We start from the raw sequence: 22,797 nt of genomic DNA, 5'->3' as shown, positions 1-22,797 counted from the left end.
AGGAAAAGCTCATTCTGCAAGGTTACATTGATTGCAGGCTTCTATCTTTTTCCCACTATTTTGCTAAAATATTGACTTTGGAACCCTGAGATATGAGGTATCTTTACCTTAATTTGTTCTGAGAAAAAAAAAAAAACTTGGGAAGCATAAGTTTGTGTTTTTTAAAAAATTGTATGATTCTGTAAGTGTGAGATTTTTCAAGATAAAAAGCTAGAGGAAAATTAATATAATCTTCTACAAAATAAACTCCTTCAAAAAAGAAAAAAGGGGCTGGCCCCGTTGCTCACTCAGGAGAGTGCGGCACTGGTAGCGCCAAGGCCGCGGGTTCGGATCCTATATAGGGATGGCCGGTGCGCTCACTGGCTGAGCGTGGTGCAGACCACACCGTGCCGAGGGCTGCGATCCCCTTACTGGTCACAAAAAAAAAAAAAGAAAGAAAAGAAAAATGGATCTATTTATTGTTTCTCAAAATCTACTGTTGAGCAATAAAAGAAATTCCTTTAATTTCATCATTTCTAGCACTTGCATCCCATGAGTGTGACCCAGATCCTCTCATGGGATGTGCAGAGATGGTTTCCCCATTTCTTTTGTTAACCATTTATGGAGCTTTTATCAGTGTCCTCACTAGGAGGCATGAGGAGTGTTCTGACGAGGCGATAAGTATGCGTGCCCACCCTGCAAAATTCTAGAACTTTAGTGAGTTTGATGCAAGATCCTCAAGGCACTTACTATTCAAATGAGAATGACCCTTCTCTTGTTCAGCCAAAGAGGTGAAGAAAGCGCCTGTGATCCTGGAGAAGCTGCAGAACTGCGGTGTCCCTGAAGGCCACCCAGTGAGACTGGAGTGCCGTGTGATCGGCATGCCCCCTCCCGTGTTCTACTGGAAGAAAGACAATGACACCATCCCTTTCACCAGAGAGAGGATCAGGTACTGCAGCCCTGCATTAGTCCACTTCCATTGCTTATAACAGAATACCTGAAACTGGATAATTTAGAAAGAAGTGGAATTTATTTCTTACAGTTTTGGAGGCTGGGAAGTTGATGGTCCAGGAGGTACATCTGGTGAGAGTCTTCTTCTGGGTGGGAACTCTCTACAGGGTCTGTCGACAATGCAGAGTATTACACAGCAAGGATGGCATGAGCAAGAGAGCTAACCTTGTCACCCGCTCTCCTTATAAAGCTGTCAGAATCATACCCATGACAACACCTTGAACCTTCAACCCATTACTCCATGAATGGATCAATCCATTTATGAGGGCACAGTCCTCAAGATCTATTCCCCTCTAAAAAACGCCACCTCCACCACCATATTGAGAGTTAAGTTCCAACATGAGCTTGAAGGGACATTCAAATCACAGTAAGCCCCCACGCCCATAGGGTCTTCCATGCTCAGTGGGGCAGGCTTGTTGGGCCACCCGAATAAATCTAGTCTTTTAAGTCTGTCTACTTTCATTTAGTGTAATGCATCTGAGTTTCATTCATGTTGTTGTGTGTATCAAGAACCTATTCTTTTTTGTTGCTGAGTGGTAGTGTATTGTATGGATGCCTCACAGTGATAAAACTTTAATTTTTAAGTTTAAAAATATACAAGGAATTTATGAAGATCTTGCATACTTTTTGTCATGTGTCTTTAGTCATATTAGTACCCAGAAAATCTCACTGAAGTAAAAAACAGAAATAAAATAAAACAAAACAAAACAAAACACTAAGGCAGTTTTACTCCTTTTCTACCCACCATCACTAAATGATTGTTCTTAGAGTAAGCTTAAGGATCCAGTTTCTTAAAGTGATTTTGATTGATTGATTTTCCTTAACCAACCTTATTTCTTTGCCATTTTGGTTTTATACCACAAGGGGGCAAGCGAGCAAAGGTAGCTTCTCTACAAAACTTTCTACTGAGAATTTCTACACAGCAAACTCAATTTGTCGCAGAGGATGTTGTAGCTTTTAGGTTTTCAGAATTTTAACACCCAACAAGTCTATACACAGTAAATATATATTTTTATATATAATATATATATGTGTGTGTTACAGGATATTCCTCTGGTAAAACTTAAGCAAGAACAGAGAATATACTTAACACTTCAGTCTAAATTAATGTAACGTGTTAAAATAGATTAAATGTGTTACATTAGGTACACTGACCCTTTGTTCCTCTTAAACTGAAGGTCTAAAATTTTAAATATGGTTTTATTGGGCAAAAAATCAACATCTGGAAAACACATTCCTAATCAAGGCTGACTGCTGGGGCTTTGTGACTGCTCAGCCTCTGGACTCTGGGGACCATTGACTTGATCACCGTTGCCCCAGGAAGGCAGCCTGGGGGTGGAAGGGTGGGAAAACTGGCAGTCTGCAAGAGAGAGAGCCTAAGACTCAGAGACCACTGCCCATTCACACAGAGTCTTCTGATAGAAGAATAGAACATTCTGATACTTTAAAGCCACACTTTAAATTAGTTTCTAGAAAGCCACACACCTGGGAATACCTGAATGACCATAAGAACATATAAATAAATAGATAGATAGAGATGGAGATGGATATCACTGTGATTATAACTCTGCTGTAAGTGTGGTTTTCATGGCCCTGCCTGCCCTCGCCTGTACGTCTCTGCTCATGACACTCCTTCTTTGGGGACGCTCTTCCCTGTGCCTCTCGCCATCTACTCCTGCACCGCAGTCTGCCTCCCTGATGTCTGCTTCCCTTCAAGGCTCAGCTCCAACGTCATGTCTGCGAGGAACAGCAGTGCCCCTGCTCCCTTCCCTGCCTCAGTCCGGGACTGAGTTAGTATTCTCCCACCGGCACACGCTGCTGTGCACCATCATAATCGTTAGTATTGTCGTTCTCATTCTCTCTCTTCAGCTAGACTGCGAGCATCTGGAAGGCAGGGACCACGTCTTCCTTGTCTTCATATGTCCTGACCCTTCACAATTCCCAGCACCAAGCCTTTCCCCTAATAACATTTTATGTAGGATCAACAAATTGTGAGCACATGCATGAATTTCCACTGCTGCCACCTCACCTCACTACACTCCAGCCATGGCATCATCGTGTGTCTCTCTGACTCCAGGCTCAAGCCCCGTTCAGTTCACCTTCTCACCAGTGTCAGAGTGATCTTCCAACGATGAAAACTGATCTAATCATCTCCTGCTTAAAATATATCAGTGATTTCCTTTATCATGGTACTTGTGGCCCTCTCTCCTGCCTTCTTGCCAGTCCCCCCAGCTGCCAGTCCCCTGTGTGCACCCCACCCCCAGCTATCATGAACGTGCCATGCTCTCTCCCACACCATCATGCCTCTGCACAGGCTGTTCCAGGCTGGAACAGCCACATCCCCACCCTCCCAAGTGAGTTCCCATTCAACCTTTTAAATTAGCCTGAGTACATCTTCCGGGAAGCTTTCCTGTAAATGAATTGGTTGCATTATATTTTAGTGCTTGAGAGATGGATTTTTAAAGTCATCCCATCCTAATCATCTCAGGTCTTTGTAGTGTCACGTTTTTCTGAGTGTAACCTTACATATGCTTGTGCTCCTGAGCATCTAGCATCTTCAGGCCTCCTCCTTGCTGCCTGGGGCTTCCCAAAATAACTGTCCCTCTATGTTCCCAAAGCACCTTTCTTCTGTCATTGGTCTAGCATTTGCTACATTCTATTTGTCTTTATTTCTATTTATTTTTTATTTATTTCTCTCCCACTAAATTTAGGGACTGTTCTAGAGAAGGAATTTTTGTCATATTCATCTTTGCAATCTCAGTACCCAAGGCAATAGCACCCAGCATTGTGTCCAACATAATATTCAGTAATGGTTTGCTAAAGAAATGTATCAAAGAATTAATTAATTAATCAGAAAGTGAACGTAGCCAGTATGTTAGGGTGCTGAGATTGTAATGGATATTTTATTACTTTATTACTTTATTTTATTCACATTTATTTATTCTTATTACTTTAAAATTGTTGGGCACATGATAACTTCCAATGAAAGGGAAACCCTTGCTCATCCTTTGCACTCAGGAAGTTATCGCTGTTATCTCTGCCCTGAAGATGCGTTGAGGCAGCCTCAGAAGGGAGCTTGGAGCTATGTATGGTAAGGAGGCCTGGCCAACAAGAGGTGCAGGGAAAACAAGGCCCCATGGTTCTCCATCCGTGGCCACGTATTGGAATCACCAGGGCAGTCTCTAAAAACCTAAGATTCTGATGTAATTATCTGGGATGTGGCCTGGGATTCCAGTGTGCAACCAAGGCTGAGAACGACTGAGGTGGAGAAAACAGAAGGAAAGAGCAGGCCAATTTTCCCCTTAACCACTGTAAGCTAAATGCTGCACATGCCTGGCTGGTTACATTAGAAAGTGCCGTCTCCATGTTGTCAGTTCATCTGTCCCAGGGCTCTCATTTTGATCTGCTTTCCCATAGCTTCCTAACAAATTTCTTGTTGAAACCTCCAACCTAGTTTGGAAAAAATATCTTTCTGGACTTTGGTTGTGAAAAGTGGGGGTGCTCCTGGTGGGGAGAACAACCCCAGCGAAGCTGGAGCAGTGAGAAGAGCAAGAGTGGGTCTCAGCCATGCTGTCACCCTTCTCTTAGTGTTACAAGGTTTATTGCTGATCTTTTGTGACTTCTTTCCACCTTCAAATTTGCCTTGATGTTTCCTGAACTCCCCTTTCTTCCTCTAGGGAGGAAAAGCTCTAAAAGTTTCCCTGAACCCTAAACTCGACAACGACATTTCTGCTCCCAGATAAATAATGAGTCTATTCTTTCTTTACTCCAGCATGCACCAGGACACAACAGGGTATGTCTGCCTCCTCATTCAACCAGCCAAGAAATCAGATGCTGGGTGGTACACGTTGTCAGCCAAGAACGAAGCTGGCATCGTGTCGTGCACTGCTAGGCTGGATATATACGGTAAGTTCACGGAATTAGCTGAACATCTGTGTGATCAGCAGCTTAAAAATCTTTTTTAAGAATAAGTGTAGTATGCTTCCGTAAAAGAATTGTTATATTATGTTCTAGTGCTTAAGAGTTTTTAGAACGCAGCCTTATAACACCAAGATCAAGGGTTCAGTTCCCCATACCAGCCAGCCACCAAAAAAAAAAAAAGAGAGAAATGGATTTTTAAAGTCATCTGTCCTAGTTACGTTAGGGCTTTTGTACACTTTTACGTTTTACTATGAGCATAACCTTCTTCCAAAGAGGGCTTCCAGTGCTAGGAATCACAACTTGTTCAGAGCTACATGTGCATTTTTTCCTGATCATCCAGTGTCTTTTTGCTGTTTCCTTGCTGCCATGGGGCACCCACTGGAAATCCCCACTGCCTGGGATCCCCCAGCAGAATTTTCCAGACCCCACTCATTTGTTTATTCATTCAACAAATGTGAATTGCTCCAATCCCCCAATCAGACTTCCTAATAACAGACAGCTGTCATAATAATAATAATATCAAATGACATTTGTATAATGACTTATAATTAACAAAGTGGCACTCTTGGATCGTCCCAGACCGGTGATATTACAGTCATTGCTGTTACCATCATTTAAATGCTAAAGAAACCAAGACTCAGGCTAGTGACTGCAGCTGGGGAGAAAAGCCATGTCTTTGTTTCCTTCCTTTGAGCCATGTTTCTAATTTTTGACAGGATCTAAGAAATTAATCTTTATGAATATAATCTTTGTTAATGTACTCTGTTTCTCTTCCCTGCAACACTTTTTGGACATTAACTGGTGTGTTTAGAGACATGGTGTTTGACCCAAAAGAGTGCTGCATTTTTTTTCTCTTCTTTTCTTTCTTTTTTTTAATAATTGGTTAGATCAATAAGTTTAATATTCACTTTTAAAAGTAGAGAGTAGAATTGCTGTTACAAATGTGTGGAAGAGAGGAGATCAAATATTCTCATCACAAAGAAATAATAAAATTTTGTGATGATGAATATGCTAATTATCCTGATCTGATCACCACACATTGTATACAAGTATTGAGATATATCTCTGTACCCCATAAATATGTACAATCAATATGTGTCAATTAAAAATAAATTTAAATTTTTTAAAAATACATTTCATATTTATAACTGGTTTAACATGATTAACCAGAACAACAAATAAGAGTACCTCTGTCTAGAACCTGAGGTCCCTACTATTTATAGGTGCAAACCAGGTATCCCCTTTATTTAGTACAGGAAGAGCCTTGGCCTCCCATTTTCCCTAGGTCTAAATTTTGGAGGAAATATATGGCTTTCAGATTATTTTTACCTTGTCCTTGGTGAAAAGAAATTCAACTGTGAGAGAAGCTGATACTATTTTATTTTCTCTGGAAAAGTCGAGAGAGAGAGAGAGAGAGGGGTCAGTGATATGCTTATTCATCTAGGCTAAGTCCTTCAACATTTCCACCTCTTCACCATGTCAGAAGCCAGTAGGTCTCCTTACCAAGAAGCTCAGTACCAATAAGCCCTGAAACTGATGACTCTTATCCCCATCCTGTCCTCCAGTGGCTGGGTCCCCAGGTCATTTTGTCCTGGCCCACCTCTCCCTCATCCCTGTCCTGATTCCGCAGCACCAACTCCTGTTAGGCGCTGTTTCCTCCACTGTGGTCTGGGGTAGGGGAGGGGATGGAGGCCTTAGGCTAGAATCGCTCCCTATCCCTCCCGCATCGCCACCACCACACTTCCTCCCTGGCTGAGGAATGAGGTCAGTAGGCTCCACTCTCTCTTCCAAAGGAAGGCTTCTAAGACTAGGAACGCCAGCAGTCCACTTAAGATGTCACAGAGAGCAGGGAAAGGCTACAAGGTGGAGGGTCTGAAGGGAGAGACTGTTCAGGGCCAGTCTTACTGAGATCTTTAGTGAAATCGCTATAGGTTTTGTAGCTTCTGAAATTTGATTTTCTCAATTCATTCAGAGGTATTTAGACTCTAAAAATTTGATTCAAAATAATGAAATCAACAAAGGACCCATTTATAAATCAGAATGCTAGATAGAGGCACAGCTTTCTAGGATCCAGAGCACCGGTGTTCCCCCCCCTAGGGCACCCTCAACTCCGCCTCAAGGTCCCCGGAAACCTAATCAGAAGATTGCTTGGTAATTTCTAATCGGAGACAACAGGAGGGATTGTGCAGTTTGGATGGATATTCCATTCAGGCCGTCTTCAAGCCTAGGGATAGTGCCTGCTAAAAACAGTGTCCTCTGGACAGTGCTTGGTGAACATGGAACCTCTAATGAATTCTCTTTTGTCCCTGAGCCATGGCTGATTGCACCTGAGTGACTTTTCAGTCTTCTTGCTGTAACTCATTAGAACCTGATTAGGGTTGTGGGTAGGTAGGTAAGGGCTAATTAGAGTAATTAGGGTATGGAGTAGTTACTTCTCAGGGGGTTGAACTCATCTTTTGGCTTCCATTTTTTCAGGTTTCTTGTCTCTTACCCGAGGTGCCCTCCCTTGAGAGCCTACAACCTCTGTACACTGTCCCTAGCAGACCCCATGCTGAGTGACAAGTGTTAATTTTGAGAAATCACTCGTCATTCTCTCTTCCTTCTATAGGAATTCAAATCTCTTACTTATGGAATTCTTATCTCTTACTGGATTGGAATCACAGGTTTTACAGTTTTGCCCTGTCCTTCCAGCCCATGCTGAGGAACACCAATGGGCCACCCCACACACGGAGGGTTCGGCGGCCCACAGTGCCACACCACCAGCCTGTTTACCTCAGGTCCCCAGCTCGTGGCCCCAGACCCTGCTGCAGACACCTCCCTCTGGGTTTGTCCAGAGTGGGCTCTCTGGGGTCCAGGGCAGCTTTCTTTTTTTTTTTTTTTTTTGTCTTTTTCATGACCGGCACTCAGCCAGTGAGTGCACCGGCCATTCCTATATAGGATCCGAACCCGTGGCGGGAGCGTCGCTGCGCTCGCAGCGCAGCACTCTCCCGAGTGTGCCAGGGGCTCGGCCCCAGGGCAGCTTTCGAATGAAGTTCTTCCCCAGGGGCAGGGAACCTGGTGCAGTCGTTGCCCCAGGCGTTTTGGCAAAGCTAGCTGATTGGTTTTGGGATCTCTGGAAATAATAGTTTCCTGGGAGCCAAGCACTTTGTGAATTTTGATTTATTGGTTAAACGGCACTATTATAATGTAGATAATATGGTCAACGAACACTAGTGTTCATCGCATAATATGTATTATAGACACAAGCAAGCAGATTTGCCTTAGAAATGGTTCAGAAATTCATGTGCACCCTTAGCTGATTGATTGAAACAATCATATTTAAAACATTTCGAATCAATTTTACTCCAATCACCTAGCAATTTTGTGCCACAGGTTATAAACCAAAATGTACTATCAGTACATAGGTCTACTCTTTTACATTGCTTAAATTTTTAAAGAAATTATATTGCATGGATGTGGCTATTTGTTCATATTTTTTAACAATTCTGAATCTGTATCATAATGTAAACTTTTATTTTTTAAAAAATCAGATTTTAGCTTGAGCTTTTGACTAACGTACAGTAAATTCTAAAGTTCAGATTTGGTAGGGATGTTTTTGTAAGTTAATTTTCTAAGATTTTTCACATTGAAAATGTTGCTTCAAGTTTTGTTTAGCTATTTGGTTGTGGGGGGTTGGTACAGAAACTTTAAGCTATTTATGGTATGTACAGCTCAGATGTTTCCCTTTAAAAAACAAAATTAGCGGGGCTGGCCCGTGGCTCACTTGAGAGAGCATGGTGCTGACAACACCAAGTCAAGGGTTAAGATCCCCTTACTAGTCATCTTTATATATATATATATATATATATATATATATATATATATATATATATAAAAAATAAGTAAGTAAGTAAATAAATAAATAAATAAAAATAAAAATAAATAAAAAACAAAATTAGCCAGAAAAAAAAAGTCCCAGGTTTTGAAATTCTGGGATTAAGAGATCACCAGCCCTGTTTCCCTATTCCTGGCAGGGAAGGTTTTATGGCTCTCTTTCACAAATGAGGCATTTCAGACCCAGATATGTCTAAATAATTTACCACGGATCCACAGGCAGGGCTGGCCGGTTAGCTCATTTGGTTAGAGGGTGGTGTTGTAACACTAAGGTCAAGGGTTCAGATCCCCAGACCAAAAAAAAATAAAGAATCCACAGGGAGTGCTGGGGTGAGTGCTGAATGCCCCTCTGCAGTATACCCACTAGACTGTATTCCTGTGATCGTAACACGTTATTGGGTCCATTTTCCAGCTCAGTGGCACCAGCAGATCCCACCACCCATGTCCGTCCGGCCCAGTGGCAGTCGCTACGGATCTCTCACCAGTAAAGGACTCGACATTTTTTCTGCCTTTTCCTCCATGGAAAGCACAATGGTGTATTCATGCTCTTCTCGGAGTGTAGTGGAGAGTGATGAACTTTAAGAATGTCTGGGTGCCTGCTGTGGAAGGGGGTGGACTGTGGAGGGGGAAGAGGGACAAGCCAGACATGGTGGTTTCCAAGCAACTGGATTTGAGTAAGTTCTCACGCTGCTGTACCTGTGGCAAGGAATGCTCTGAATTAGTTGGCTGGGGACTCTTGCAGTCTCAGCTGGGGGAGAGGTATAGGGCTGTGCCTTTTAAAGATTCCAACAAGAATGTGAGAAGACAATACAGGTGAACCAAAGATGTCCTACAGCTGCCATCCACTGTTTGGGGAAAAGCTAGCATGCTTACCTGTCCCCTGTTATGTTAGGGATGTTTATTTAGGCCCTACTAGGAGCAATTAGGGGCCATATGCCTGGGCTGAGAGGACTTAGACGGTAGTGACCATAGGATATAACTAACTCACCAAACAATGCAAAGGAAAAAGGTGGGGAGGTCACCATCCCCTTTAACCAATTATAATCATAGCAGTAGTTTTGGTGAATTCATTAATCAGCTTCCACTTAGTATTAGGAAATAATGCCATGCAACTCACACATGAGGGTACTTCAAAAAGTTCACAGAAAAATAGAATTAAAAGATAATATGACGCTTTCCATGAACTTTTTGAAGTACCCTCATTTGTAGAGAAACATTTTTGATTTGCATATCCTGGGTGTACTAAGCCACATGATAAGCTGCCAAAATGTTCTTGAGGTACAAAAAAGTCACGAAACGCTTGGCATCGCACAGTGCACTTATTCTGTGGCCTAAAAGGGCCCCACCAGCCTGTCTGCAACATCTTCTTTTGAATGGTATTTTCTTCCTTCTGACTTTGCATATCCCCAGACTCTAGGGGACAAAAGGATTGTTAATAAATCAATCAGAAAGAAATCTTCTGCGGGGTCACTTTTAAACTACTAGCTTCAATTGTGACTTGCCAAGTATGCTAGAGTCATCATCATTTGCCTGTAAAATGCCACCCACGTGCTTCTTCCCCCTCCCCCAAAGCCTGGAAGTGTAGGAGGCAGTGAGGAAGGAAGAGATGGGAAAGTGTTTTTTTCACTTGCCCCAGCAGAGCAGCGGTTGTGGAAGGAGAGGTCTTTAACAGCTGTGAACTGCTCTGAGATCATTGAACAATTGCATTTTCTACATAGAAAATACTATGCTAACTGGGAACGTAGGAGGAAAGGACAATACACATCTTTATTCTAATTCATCAGTTCAAAACCTGCCTCTCTAAGGAATTTTTAGGCTTAAGTTCACTGTGATAACCCTAGTGCCTAGAAGAGCAGCAATAACCCTAGTGCCTAGAAGAGCAGCAATAACCCTAGTGCCTAGAAGAGTACTTAGCACAAAGTAGATATTCAACAAATATTTGCTGGATGAAAAAATCTTATATTAGAGAGAGGAATCTGCAATGCACACACCAGTCCAAAACTGCCCTGGGAATGGTCATTACATGACAGTTCGCTCCAGGCTCACCAGGGAAATGAATCGGAGCTCTCTGTTATCAGCTCCCTGTGCTCAGGTCTCTGGTGTTCTCTCTGCCAGGTGCCCTCAGCTGGCATGTAACCCAAGAGAACAGACAGTAATTGCTTAGAAAGGCTTGAAACTTTTCTTCACTTCAAGGCAAGGATTTCTGGTATAAAAATAAATTCATTCACTCAAAAAATCATTTGTGTCTACTCTGTATAAGATGCTATGCTAAAAAACAACAAAAAAAGATGCTATGCTACATACTGTGGAAGATTCAAAGATTGAATGACACAGTTCCTGCCCTCAGGGAGCTTACAACCTAGTAGGTAAGGTGATATTTAAGACATGCAGAATGCTGCTCCTTGAGGCAAAAATATATCCTTTAGCAAACAGAAATTTCTAGCGCTCTTCATCCTAATTTTTCATAACTTTAAAATCTCTTCAATCTATTTTCAATCTTTGTTAGTAAAACAAAATGCAGTAGGTTACATCCTTAAGAAATAAATATTTCAGCAATTATTCAGCAGAATCATTAGATTTTGTTTTCTTTTTTCATGTATGCAGTAACAGTAGTAAAATTTAGGCAACTTGAATAGAATAAAACACATTTCATATAGAATGCATCCTGTAAAATATTGTTTTCATATTGACTTCTATTATAAAATTTCTTCAAACCAAAGAGCACTTTCTAATTCCAGGGTTGCTTCTGGACTGTACACTCGACCTTCCCATCGCATCTCCTTCTGTAAACCCTAGACAGTTCTCCTACTGGCAGATATTCTTCATCTCTTTATGTCTTAGCTTTCCGAATATTTTTTATCTGTTGTCCTTTAGTGATCAACAGAGAACTAGGATAGATATTATATTTTGACACTAGATGGCACTGTCTCACCCAAAATATAACAAGCCTAAAAATTCCTGGAATTTGAGCTTTTAGATTATGTTAAAGCAGGGTTTCTCAACTTCAGCATTATTAATATTCTGAGATGGATAATTTTTTGTTGTAGGGGGGACCATCCAGCATTGTAGAATGTTTGGCAGCATTCCTGGCCTCTGCACACAAAATATCATAGCAGCCTCTCCCCATATTATGGCAACCCAGAATGTCTCCAAACATTGCCATTGGTTCTGGAAGGCAGATTCCCCTTTTGCAGTGAACCACTGTGTTAAACAAATCAGTGCCCTGCTTTAAGAATTCTATTAGGATTAAATTACAATGACTGATATTTAAATAAGAAATTTTAGTTCCACTGGATGTGTGGAAGCTCCCAAAATCAGATTTATCTTCCCTTTTATAAACTTCCTCAACCTGGTTTAATGTTTTCTGCTAATGGCACTGTCACATTTTTCATAATCCAAATAAGAAACATCCACGCTCGGTCGAAGAGGATAACCTTTCCCGGTAGAGAGGAATGTTCTTCGATCAAGGGTTATACGAGTAGCTGTGCTCCCGGCTAGAACCTCCAAACATGCTCTCAAATAGGAAACATCCAAGACGTTTTTGGCTTCCTCTGTCCAATCAATTGAAAAGTTCTGTTAATTCTAACTTTTTTATTCCTCTTGTACTCATGCCTTCCTTTCCATTCCCCTACAGTCCCCCAGTTCAGACTTTCACTACTTTCTTAACTTCCCTCAGTACTTCTGACTTCACCCATAACAGACTTCTAACTGGTTTTCCTGCCTCTAGTCCTGCTCTTTCTCCCCACTCAAATCCAGCCCAGATTTCCGCAGCAGATCATTCTTCCTGAAGTACTGCTCCAGTAATATTATTCCCCAATTTTCAAACCCTCAGTGGCTACCTGGAGCCAACTCAGATGCCACCTGTTCTGCCCTGTGGTAGTCAAGCTCACCCCAAAATGATCCCAAAGCTTTCCATTCTCTGGTAAGAAAATACACCCAACGTGGCAGCAAAGCTCTCACAGGCCACTGCTTTCCAGCCACATGCGTCCCTCTGCCTTTATCTGGAAGGCTCTCTCCCCAGTCTCCATCTAGGGAAATCTTACCTGTTCCTTAAACTTCATTTCAAATGCCACTGCCTCCATGAAATATTTTCTGATCCCCCACACCACAAATAAATATAATTCTACTTTCTCTGAAACCTTGTAGCAAATTTCTTGAGTCTGGAGGAAGAGAAGATTACTTTGTATAGAACACAGACTCTGTATACTTTACCTGCCTGTCCCCTCCCTTTGCACTAGCCTACTCTTGTCTGCACTAGGTTTTAGCTACTTGTTGGTATGGACCGTGTCAGAAGTTTGCCTTTGTGCCTTATACAGAGTAGGCACTTGACAAATAGTTATTGAACTAAACTGAATTTAAAGTTCTGTGTCTGTATATTCCTATATAAAGTGAATTGAGTCTAAGCAGTGATTCTTAACCTTAGCCGCACATTAGAATCTCCTCCTGGGGAGCTTTTTAAAAGTCTCAGCACTGGGCCTCACTCCATATCAATTAAATCATATGCTCTGGGGTTGTGACACAGGCGTCAGTAGTTTTTAAAGCTTCCCAGGTGATTCCAATGAGCAGCCAAGGCTGAGAGGAATCGTTTTATTACCATGATTTTGTAGGGACAGGTTCATTTGGATAATCCTCAAATGATAAATGGGCTGCCCTCCAAATGTTCACTTGTGAATTGGTCTTTTAAAACTCAGAATATATTTCCTTACACACGTATCACTCAGTGCTAGATTCCCAAGTGACTCCAGAAAAGCCCATCTGATTCATGACTGAATTACAGTATCTATCACACTAGGTTGGGTTACAGTCCCAAGAACAGGGATCCAGCAAAGTAGCCAATAAGAGGAGAAGACAGATTACTTCCTCCTCCTTTTTTGCGTCTATGATGTGTCAAAGCTAAAGCGTGTCTTTGGTCCTTTCTGCATTTAGCCCCCATTCTGTGTTTTTCTCCCCAGGACCTTTGTGCCCCACATTCTATAATCCCCACTGCTTTAACCCTCCCCATCTCAGCCCTTCTCCAAAGCCTGCCTGTGTGTTTCGTGCTGCACAGTGACCTAACTCCAGTTTCATGCATCTTGACTTGGTGTTCAGGAAGAAAGCAGTCCAGCTGAACAAATTCTGAATGCCTGAGAGCCTTTTCACTTCACAGAGGGGCTGCATTTTTAAAAGCAATTGCTTTCTCACTCCCATCAACTTCTAATTAATAGAATTGCTGACAGAGGTTTTTTTTTTTTTTTTTAATAATTTAGGCTGTGAGGGGAGAGATAGGAAACTGGGTCAGACACCCAAATTATTCCTGTTGGTAACAGCCTCTTCCTTTCTTCATCGCCACCCACCCCCACACCCAAAGTACCTTCCAAGCTGGGATCTTGAGTCTGTTTGCATATGGACTATTGAGAAGTTGGTTGTAAACTCAAAGCTGCCAGAGCAAGTGTAAAAGTAGGCAAATGTACTCATGCTGGCCTGTATTCAAGGTCCTTTCCAGGGTCACTGGGTAACCTGGACTGAAAGTATTTCTGCTAATGGTTGAGTTGAACATGAACATGCCTTGGAAGTGGGATAAACAGTTACTCAGATTTCCATAGAGCTTGTTGAACTCCTTTTTATCACTAATTGCCTTTTCTTATTTTAAGTGGATCAATATTTCAGAAAGTGAATTACTGAAGCATTGCTGAAAAATGCCAGGCATCTCCTAAACTTTGACAATGCAGAGGTCATCAGTATGCTGAAAAAAAGTTGCTAATATTGTGTTTTTAAAAATCTGTGCGGTGCAAAAAAAGTTGTGTATTTGTTAAAAATGTGTTTGCCCCTTATTTCTGTCTAATTATATTGGTTAGCATACTTGGCGTTATAGAGCTATTAACAAGCTGCCTTTTGTTAATATGTAAATAATAGCCACTTCAAACCCTGAAGAGCAATAGCCTTGAAATTGCAAGAAATAAAGAACACACTTTTCAGTCCCATGAGAATTGTAAGTGCTGAGAGTAAACATAAAGAAAATGGCTGTGTTGTAGAGGCACATAAACACTAATTTGCTAGATTTTAACATATAAGTGAGTAGAAAATGTTTAACTAATAATAAAAATTAAAATATTTTAACATTATTTTATAATAAATATTTTAAGGCTGAAGTAAATGTACATTTTTCTTTAAAATGCAGAAAATAGTTTTAGTTTCCAGGCTTAAAGATGACTTTTTGATAATGATTGAACTAATTTTTTAATGTATAAATATATTTAACACTTAACAGTGATTTTTATAAATTATTCCTATTCAAATTGCATAAATTACTACATGAGTTAGAACCTGGTTAAAATATCTCTAGAGCAATATCTCATGCCAGCCTGTCAGTGGCGTTACATTGAAATGAATCAATTTTAGGTAGATATGCACCCTTAAAAATGAGCATATCCTTTGGTCTCTGTTTTTGCATTCTCAGTTACTTCAAGTCTAAATTTAATCAACAGGGTTCACATGAAGACTGACAAATGGCACACATGCGTTTGCATGCACGTGCACGCCCCCCGCCCCCCCACAACCACACACACTTCAAGAAAGGAGTCCCCACAGCTAACTTAATTTAGGCAGAATCAAGCAATGCCACTTAACACTTTTCCTTTCTCTCCTTGCGTGAGTTCTTTCTGCTTGAAAACACACCAGGCACCAGAAGACTCACAAACATGGTATGCTTCCATCTCAGGAAGCTTGAGTCAACTTATTCTTTAAAGTCCTTTTTTGGTTATTGAAATCTTGATGGAAAAGCCATTATAGTAGCCATTTTGAAATGCGTGAATTACATAAATTGTATATTTTGCCTCTAATGCTAGGAAGCAATTTATGGATCTTGGCTTTTATTCCTGTCTCTCTGCATCGTGCATGTTAAGACGTTCTGTGGAACTGAAAACCAGTGATCATTCAAGCCAGATTGTTTGTGAGCATAAATTATATCCTTCCTCAGAAGGTGTATGGTACTGTATTCTGGTAGACCACGTCATCTCCATGACACCCGTTGCTGTTCCTTAGTAGTGCTTTCTTAAAGATTTTGCTGGGGTTGTGTTCTGTTTGAAAACTTTGCAACTAGAAGAAGAAAAATAAGAATTAAGAACCAGTATGTAATTTAACCTGGATGTTTTTAAAGGCAATTCAGAAGATGTGATGGACTGTTTCTTTATTCATTAAAGAAAATTTTATTTATTCTCAATCAATTGTTGGGTTTGTCTTGCTTTGTTTTTTGGTCCGGACTTAGTGTTCTGTGTTCTGTTATGTGATGGTCAATTGGGAGTGGTCACAAGAGGAGGCACAGGGGAGGCTCAGAAAAACTAAGTTTATTATACTCACAGGTCCTAGAAACAGGAGGCAGCACATGCCACGCGGGGCCACATGGAAAAGCACCAGGGTGGTCAGGAGGCAGAATGAGTTTCTGTGAGAAAGGCAAGGCAGGGCAAGGTAGACATTTTAGGACTGGTGAGTTTCAATAATTCTGATGGGCTCTAAATTATAGGAAGGGTCCCTAGTTGTCCCTAGTTGGCACCTGGCCCTGGGATAATTAAGGCCGAGGAATATTGCCCCCTGGGTTGTATAGGCCAGGTAGACGAGGCATGGCTCTGGACTGGTTAGTTTGCATAGCAAGGTCACACTCCCGGTTGAGCCCTTTGCTATCTCTAAGCGTTGGCTAGCGCACAAGCCGCAGTCTCTCCCCAGCCAGAAAGGTTTTTAAGATGTGAAAACATCATAATATACACAAAATTTTTAAATATAAACAATATACTTAGTATGTGAGATGGGTAAGTTCTTGCTTTCCAGTACTTTTCTTTCAGCTTTGGTATTTGGGGGATATGCTACCAGTTTAATAAAGCAATCCCTAAGTCTTATGTTAATTCAATAAAATACTTGGTAAAGCTTGTACCCACTAGTATATTCATGACCTGAGAGGGAAATGGGTATACATATAAGACAGAGCATATATTTACGGTCTTATATGTACTTTGAGATTTCTTTCACCCATAGGTATCCAAAAAAGATATTTTCAGAGATGCTTAGGCAGAGAACAGATTCTAGCCAAATTCAGTCCAAAAATAGCACTTTGCTTTTACTGTAGTATGGCAAAATTTAAGTGAACCAAGCCTTAATTGTTGAGTTCTGCAACTCTATTAACGACAACCCAAGTACACCCCATCTGGCCCATATCTAACAGAAAGTTTAGATTTTCATTAGTATAAAGGTCACCTCCTTAACTGAGAAACTGGCTGTACTGCATATTTAGAAAAGATAGCCTAGTCCTTCTTAAGACCTGCAGATACAAAGAATAGGAAGTCAATATATACAGTTTTTGTAATGAGGTTAATGGTGTCATGGTAGATTGTGTTTAAGTGGTTCTCAACCTTGGCAACCCATTAGAATCATCTGAGGAGTGTTTGAAAAATTCTATGCTCAGGTCCCACCCAAGAGCAGCAGTTGAATCAATTCTTGGGGTGGGGGTCCCAGTCTTGTTGTTTTTTTGGTTTTTTTACTACTCCCTAGGTGTGATTCTAATGAGTAGTCAGGGATGAGAACCACTGGCTTAGGTGGCCTTTCCCATCTTGAGAGCCCTATTTGCTTCTATAGATTTGTGACCTTGGGGTTTGGGACTTCAACCTCCAGCTGGAACCTAGGGAGAGATCACATATAGTGTCTGAAGGTGGAGCAAAGACAAAATGCTCACCAAACTGAGAGGGTATCTTGAGACCAAAAAATGAAGCAGGCACATCCATGCAGTAAGGAAAAGAGTTTTAATTAAGTGGGTGATGTACTTACAGGGTAATGGATCTGGCTGGCAGCGACCCAGGAGCTTACGCAAAGTTTCTTGGCACCAGCCCCTGGTCAAGACCAAGTTTACATAGGCAGTTTACACAAGGTAGTGGAAAAAGCCAAGAAGCAATTACTAACTAAGACACAAACTAATTTCACTACTGATGAGAACGATTATTATCTTTGGTGGTCTTCTGATGCAGGTAGCCAGAACAGCTGTTACCGTGCCAGTACTTAATCATTCGGTCCCTTCTTCATACTCAGCAAGCTGTTTCTGCCTAGAGTTCTAACTTCTTTACCTTGTTACTGTGTAACATCTGTGGGCAGACCTCACACAAAGGACACAGCACGTGGCGAGGGCTTTCAAGATGGAGTAGGTTATGCTCACAGTCTCACAAACAGCGTCAAACTGGAACCCTGGCCAGAGGAGATCTTCCTTTGTTATTTAATGCCCCCTCTTAGGAGCTCTTATGGCACATTTCACTGGTATTACACTATTGAAGGAATCAGCTACACTCTGTTTAGGACTGCTCTTGATTAGTACATGTGCGCTCTTTTTGGCTGCTTAGCCACGGGCAGGCAGTGCTAGGTAAGCCTGGGTAGGAGTAGGTGCTTGATTGTATTTGTGGACTTGTTGAGAAAAGGTAGCACAGGTACAAGAATATTTTTGAATTTCAATATGTTCTGTTGCCAGAAACATATTTAACTAGAAAGAAAATGGATTTTCAAACATAAACAATACAAAATACTGTAGCAATTTTTAGGTTGCTTGGTAAACTTTGTTATGTATAATAATATAGGAATCTTGACTTCAAAAAGATTTTACACTTGCTTTATCTAAGCTCCTACTTCGTAAAACATGATGGATCTCCCAACATACAGTTTAAGGAGCCTTATCAAAGATTGGATTTGATCACTGAGACTCATGTACTTTTTCTTCAAACGTCTTTCAGTATATTGAGTGGGGTGGAAAGCTCAGGAATTTGGTAAGAGCCAAGTTGCTTACAGAAATTCCCAGAACACAGAAGCAGGAAGCTAAAGGTGTAATATTTAATAGACAGATTCCCAGATTGGAGGAATGAGGTTAGGGAAGGAGCAGTATGGCATTAGAATCCCATCATTTTAATTAAATTGTTTGATTTCAGTAAGAAAGTGCTGTAAAGTTAATAGCCAAAAATAAAATATTTATTGAGTGTTTTTTTCTGTGCAAGGCCCTGTACTAGAAACCATAGAGTCATAAAGTACAGTTCTCTTTCACAAGGTATTTACAGTACAGAGAGGGGGATATGACACCCAACCTGAAAAATGACTAATTATCTTAATATATTTTTCTGATGAACACATTTTTTTAGTCCTGATTATTCCTTCTCAAACTCTACAAGCTTACCAGGGTTATTAATGTAGCTTTTTAGGATGTCTAAGTAGGTAGACGATTGTGCCCAAATAGTGAACCAGGCAAGTGCCTTGAATCTTGCCATTAACCCAAGTACACACTGCAGAGCGGAGTGTGACTAAAAAGGAGTCCCCATGTCACCACTTGTAGAGCTGTGCTGTCTGCTGGACTATATAGCATCTTTTAAGAGTTGATGGAGTCAAGAGGTTAAACATTTTATAATTTGCAGTGAGGAAGCAAAGTCCTGAGCCCTCTTTGGTTTCTTATTAACAGATTTCAGATAGAAAGGGAAATTCAGCTTCTATCTCCCAATGGGATTCTGGAGATATACTTGTGATTTGGTGAGTTTAAGTGTATGGGCTGAGGAAGACACTTTCCCTCATTACAAACTGAATGGGATTTGATAGTTATGAATAAATGAAAAAATAAAATTTTTAATGGAGACTCTCTGTACAGAAATTATAAATAGGAGACTGTGTCTGAGGTTTAGGTTCTGAAATCCATAATAAAAGGGTTTGGGGGATGTCATTGTTCTTTTTAACTTATGACAAACTTTAAATGCATAGATAGGGCTGACCAGTTAGCTTACTTGGTAAGAGCATGGTGCTGGTAACACCAAAGTCAAGGATTCAGATCCCAGCCGCCAAAAAGCAAAATAAAATAAAAGACGAACAAACACACACAAAAAAATACATAGATAACTTAGAATCCCGCTTTTCCTAGTTATGAGTAAGGCATTCCCCCAAATGCATGCAGGGCTGTTAACCACCATGTCACTCTTTACATAAAGGGCTTGGTTTGTTCATGAAATGGTTAGCAAATTAACAAAAGAAATTTAAACCACTACCACGCGTTTATTTTGCTTCCATTTTGATTAGTCTTGATGGTGGTGAAGCCCTTATTGCTCAACTTGAACTGATTAAAAGGAAATTTTTTTAAAATCAAAAAAAAAAAAAGGAAATCACTTCCAAATGCAATAATTTTTATTTCTCTAATTGTTAGTTTTAGAAATACATATTTATTTATTCCTATATGTGTGTAAATATATTATTACATAATTCCTATATACATATAGGAATAAGTATATATATTTTGATACTTGTAAAGATTAGTAGTACTGGTTTAATAAGGAAAATACCATATTGTATATGTAACTGTATATCTGTTACTTAAATGCTAAATATAGTTCCTATTTAAATTTTTTTTTAATCACAAAAAATATATCCATATTTCCAAGTTGACAGAGAAAACTTTCAAATTATTTACCTGGGGGCCGAGCCCGTGGCGCACTCGGGAGAGTGCAGCGCTGGGAGCGCGACGCTCCCGCCGAGGGTTCGGATCCTATATGGGAATGGCCGGTGCACTCACTGGCTGAGTGCCCGTCACGAAAAAATGACCAAAAAAAAAAAAAAAAAATTATTTACTTGGACTCTCTCATCAGCTTGTCTTTTTTGACCAAGTGTTACAAAACAGCACATTCGCCAATTGGTGAAATTAGATTTAAACATTCCACATCTTTACTCAGGGAAGACTCAATCTCATCACCCCTCCACCCCCAAACCCCCCACCCCCAACACTGGCAACCAGCCCAGCATCAACCACCCAGCCAGGGTGGTGCGGGGGCCGAGGGCTTCAGCCACACCCCTCTGACATCCGCACCCAGCTCAGCAACGACCAGGCCACCCCTGGAAGCCCCCCGGTCTCCCCTGCAGGAATGAGGGGGTGACACAGGCCTCAACTCCACCCCTCCCCCTTCCTCCTCCTCCCACCCTATTTCCTCCCCCTTTCCCGTCTCCCCCTCTCCACCTCTCCCCCTGCTGTTCTGCAACATCATAGAATGTAAAAAAAAATAATATTAATATTAATAAGTAAATAAACTTAAAAAAATAAAATTTCCCTTTAAAAAAAAATCTCATCACCCCCAGACAGGCCATCAGGAAACTAGCAGGGTACTTGGCACGAAAAACAAACTCACATTTTTATTTATATTTTACAAAATCTATATTTTAATAATGTGTACACAGTTTTAAAAAATACAGAGCGCTCAGCCCAGGTACTCTACAAAAAAAAAAAAAAAAAGTCTGACTTTTCTTCATGCACGCACACACAAACCACTAGGCATAAATGCATTTGCACAACAGGAAGGGAGCTCTGCATTGAGCATACACAAGTGATGGGTACTGTAACTTCACCGAACAGGACAACTTTACGAAGTTTAGGAAAGCGATTATTTCTCTGAGGCCTGAAACCGCCATATAGCCTAATCCTACTTTTCTTAAAATCGTTTTCCCTCGAAGTAGTCCATAAAAGGGGGAGGAGGCATTATTTTCACAGCATCAAAACCACTCACCATTCACAAGATCCACTACTGAAATCTACACGATACAGACAAGGAGGGGGAAAGAAAGGCCAAGAGGTTGCTGCGACCACAGGCCTGCTGACGCGAATGACAGCAACCTGCGAGTTCACTAACTGTCCTCGAACGACGGGTGCGTCCTTCGGGCCCGCGGCTACCGAACGCCCCCGCGGCTGCCCGGGGCAGGGCTGCGGCTCGGGACCTCGGCCACGCGCGCGCGGCCTAACTGGCCATGTGGAAGGGCTCGGGCTGGAAGCCGAAGAGCCTCTGGCCGTAGGGCTCGCCCTCGCCCGGCAGCTTCGCGCCCGCGAACGGGAGGTAGTGGTCGCGGCCGAAGTGCTCGCAGGGGACAGTGAGCCAGTCCCGCTCCGAGCCGAACCGCTCGGCCTCGGCCAGGATGCGGGTCAGAGCCATGATGTAGCTCAGCGCCATCTGCAGGGTCTCGTACTTGGACAGCTTCTTATCCTGGCCCCACTGCGGCACCACCCGGCGCAGGCGGTCGAAGGCGCTGTTGAGCCCCTGCATGCGGCGCCGCTCGCGCGCGTTGGCCGCCAGGCGCCTGCGCGCCGCGCTCTCCAGCCGCCCGGCCCCGGCGCACGCGCCCGCGCACTCGGCGCCGCCCGTGCACGGGGCCGCGGCGCGCGCTCCCGCCGGCGGGCGGCTGGGCTGGCAGGACTTCATCCCCGGCCGGGCAGAGGCAGGACCTCCGCGTGGGCTGCTCTATCGCGCCGCTTCCCGACGTGGCTCTTCTGAGCAAATAAGTCCTAAACAGAGCGATTCACGCGCGATCGGACAGTTCACGGGGCCGTGCGGGACTCGGCCTCCTGCCGGGTAACTTGCCCAAGTGTAAGGGAAGTCGAGATGCTCAGGAGAAAACCACCTTCCCAACGTGATGGTGAAAAAGAGGAGGAGACCTTCTTGTTCCGTGCGGCTGGGTCGGGGAAGGCCGTTCCAGTTCTCTGGGAAAGCCCAGCACGACTTTGGAGGAAGATGAGCTCTTTCCCGGAGCTCAGACGGGGAGGAGCGCTTTCCGCAGGACTGTCGGAGCGCGCCGGGCGCATCTTTGAGGGAGGGGAACTTATAGCAGAGCGCCGAGCGGAGGACAGGTGGCGGCAGGTGGGCGCGGCCCTCGGCCTGCACCTCAGCACCTTCCCAGCCTGGGAACTGCGGGGGGAGGGGGCGGCGCACAGCAAAACCCTGACGTTACAGCCCGGGTCTGCTGAAGTTCCTCCGAAGCTACGTGCGACGCTCACACACCATCTGGAGCGGCCTGGCCATCCCCGAAGAATAACAGGGCGGGGTGGGGGGGAGCTTGGTCCATCTTTTCCCATGTCAGTGGGCAGCTTACATATGAAAACCTTAACCGAGGTTCTGAAATGGTTGGAGATTATTTGTGTGAAGGTGCTGATTTTGATTTTGACGTTACGAGATGTATCAGAAGTTTAGTCTACCAAGATTTAGCTTTGTCGAGAAGTACGAC

The 22,797-nt window shown here is 42.4% G+C and overlaps 2 protein-coding genes across 6 annotated transcripts in view; one reads left to right on the top strand and one right to left on the bottom strand.

Annotated features, from left to right (window-relative positions):
• MYPN (myopalladin) overlaps positions 1 to 15,982 on the top strand; it is a 106,549-nt gene extending 90,567 nt beyond the window's left edge. For all 5 annotated transcript variants that reach the window (XM_063101757.1, XM_063101754.1, XM_063101755.1 and 2 more), the window contains 3 exons: positions 763 to 928; positions 4,763 to 4,896; positions 9,197 to 15,982. In XM_063101757.1, coding sequence (XP_062957827.1) covers positions 763 to 928; positions 4,763 to 4,896; positions 9,197 to 9,366 — 470 coding nt within the window. In that variant the 3' untranslated portion in view covers positions 9,367 to 15,982. The remainder of the gene's footprint in view (positions 1 to 762; positions 929 to 4,762; positions 4,897 to 9,196) is intronic.
• Positions 15,983 to 21,539: 5,557 nt separating this feature from the next.
• Positions 21,540 to 21,998, bottom strand: ATOH7 (atonal bHLH transcription factor 7). Its single transcript, XM_063101751.1, has one exon. It carries the CDS (start codon positions 21,996 to 21,998, stop codon positions 21,540 to 21,542), a length of 459 nt encoding a protein of 152 aa, XP_062957821.1.
• Positions 21,999 to 22,797: the final 799 nt, after the last annotated feature.

This window comes from Cynocephalus volans, chromosome 7 (genome assembly GCF_027409185.1).
Source record: "Cynocephalus volans isolate mCynVol1 chromosome 7, mCynVol1.pri, whole genome shotgun sequence".
Lineage (NCBI taxonomy): Eukaryota > Metazoa > Chordata > Mammalia > Dermoptera > Cynocephalidae > Cynocephalus > Cynocephalus volans.
The sequence above is the reverse complement of the archived record's forward strand: the minus strand, read 5'-3'. Positions and strand labels throughout refer to the sequence as shown.

Excerpts from the sequence above, each read along its gene's own strand:
- ATOH7 (XM_063101751.1), bottom strand. The coding sequence starts at position 21,998 with ATGAAGTCCTGCCAGCCCAGCCGCCCGCCGGCGGGAGCGCGCGCCGCG.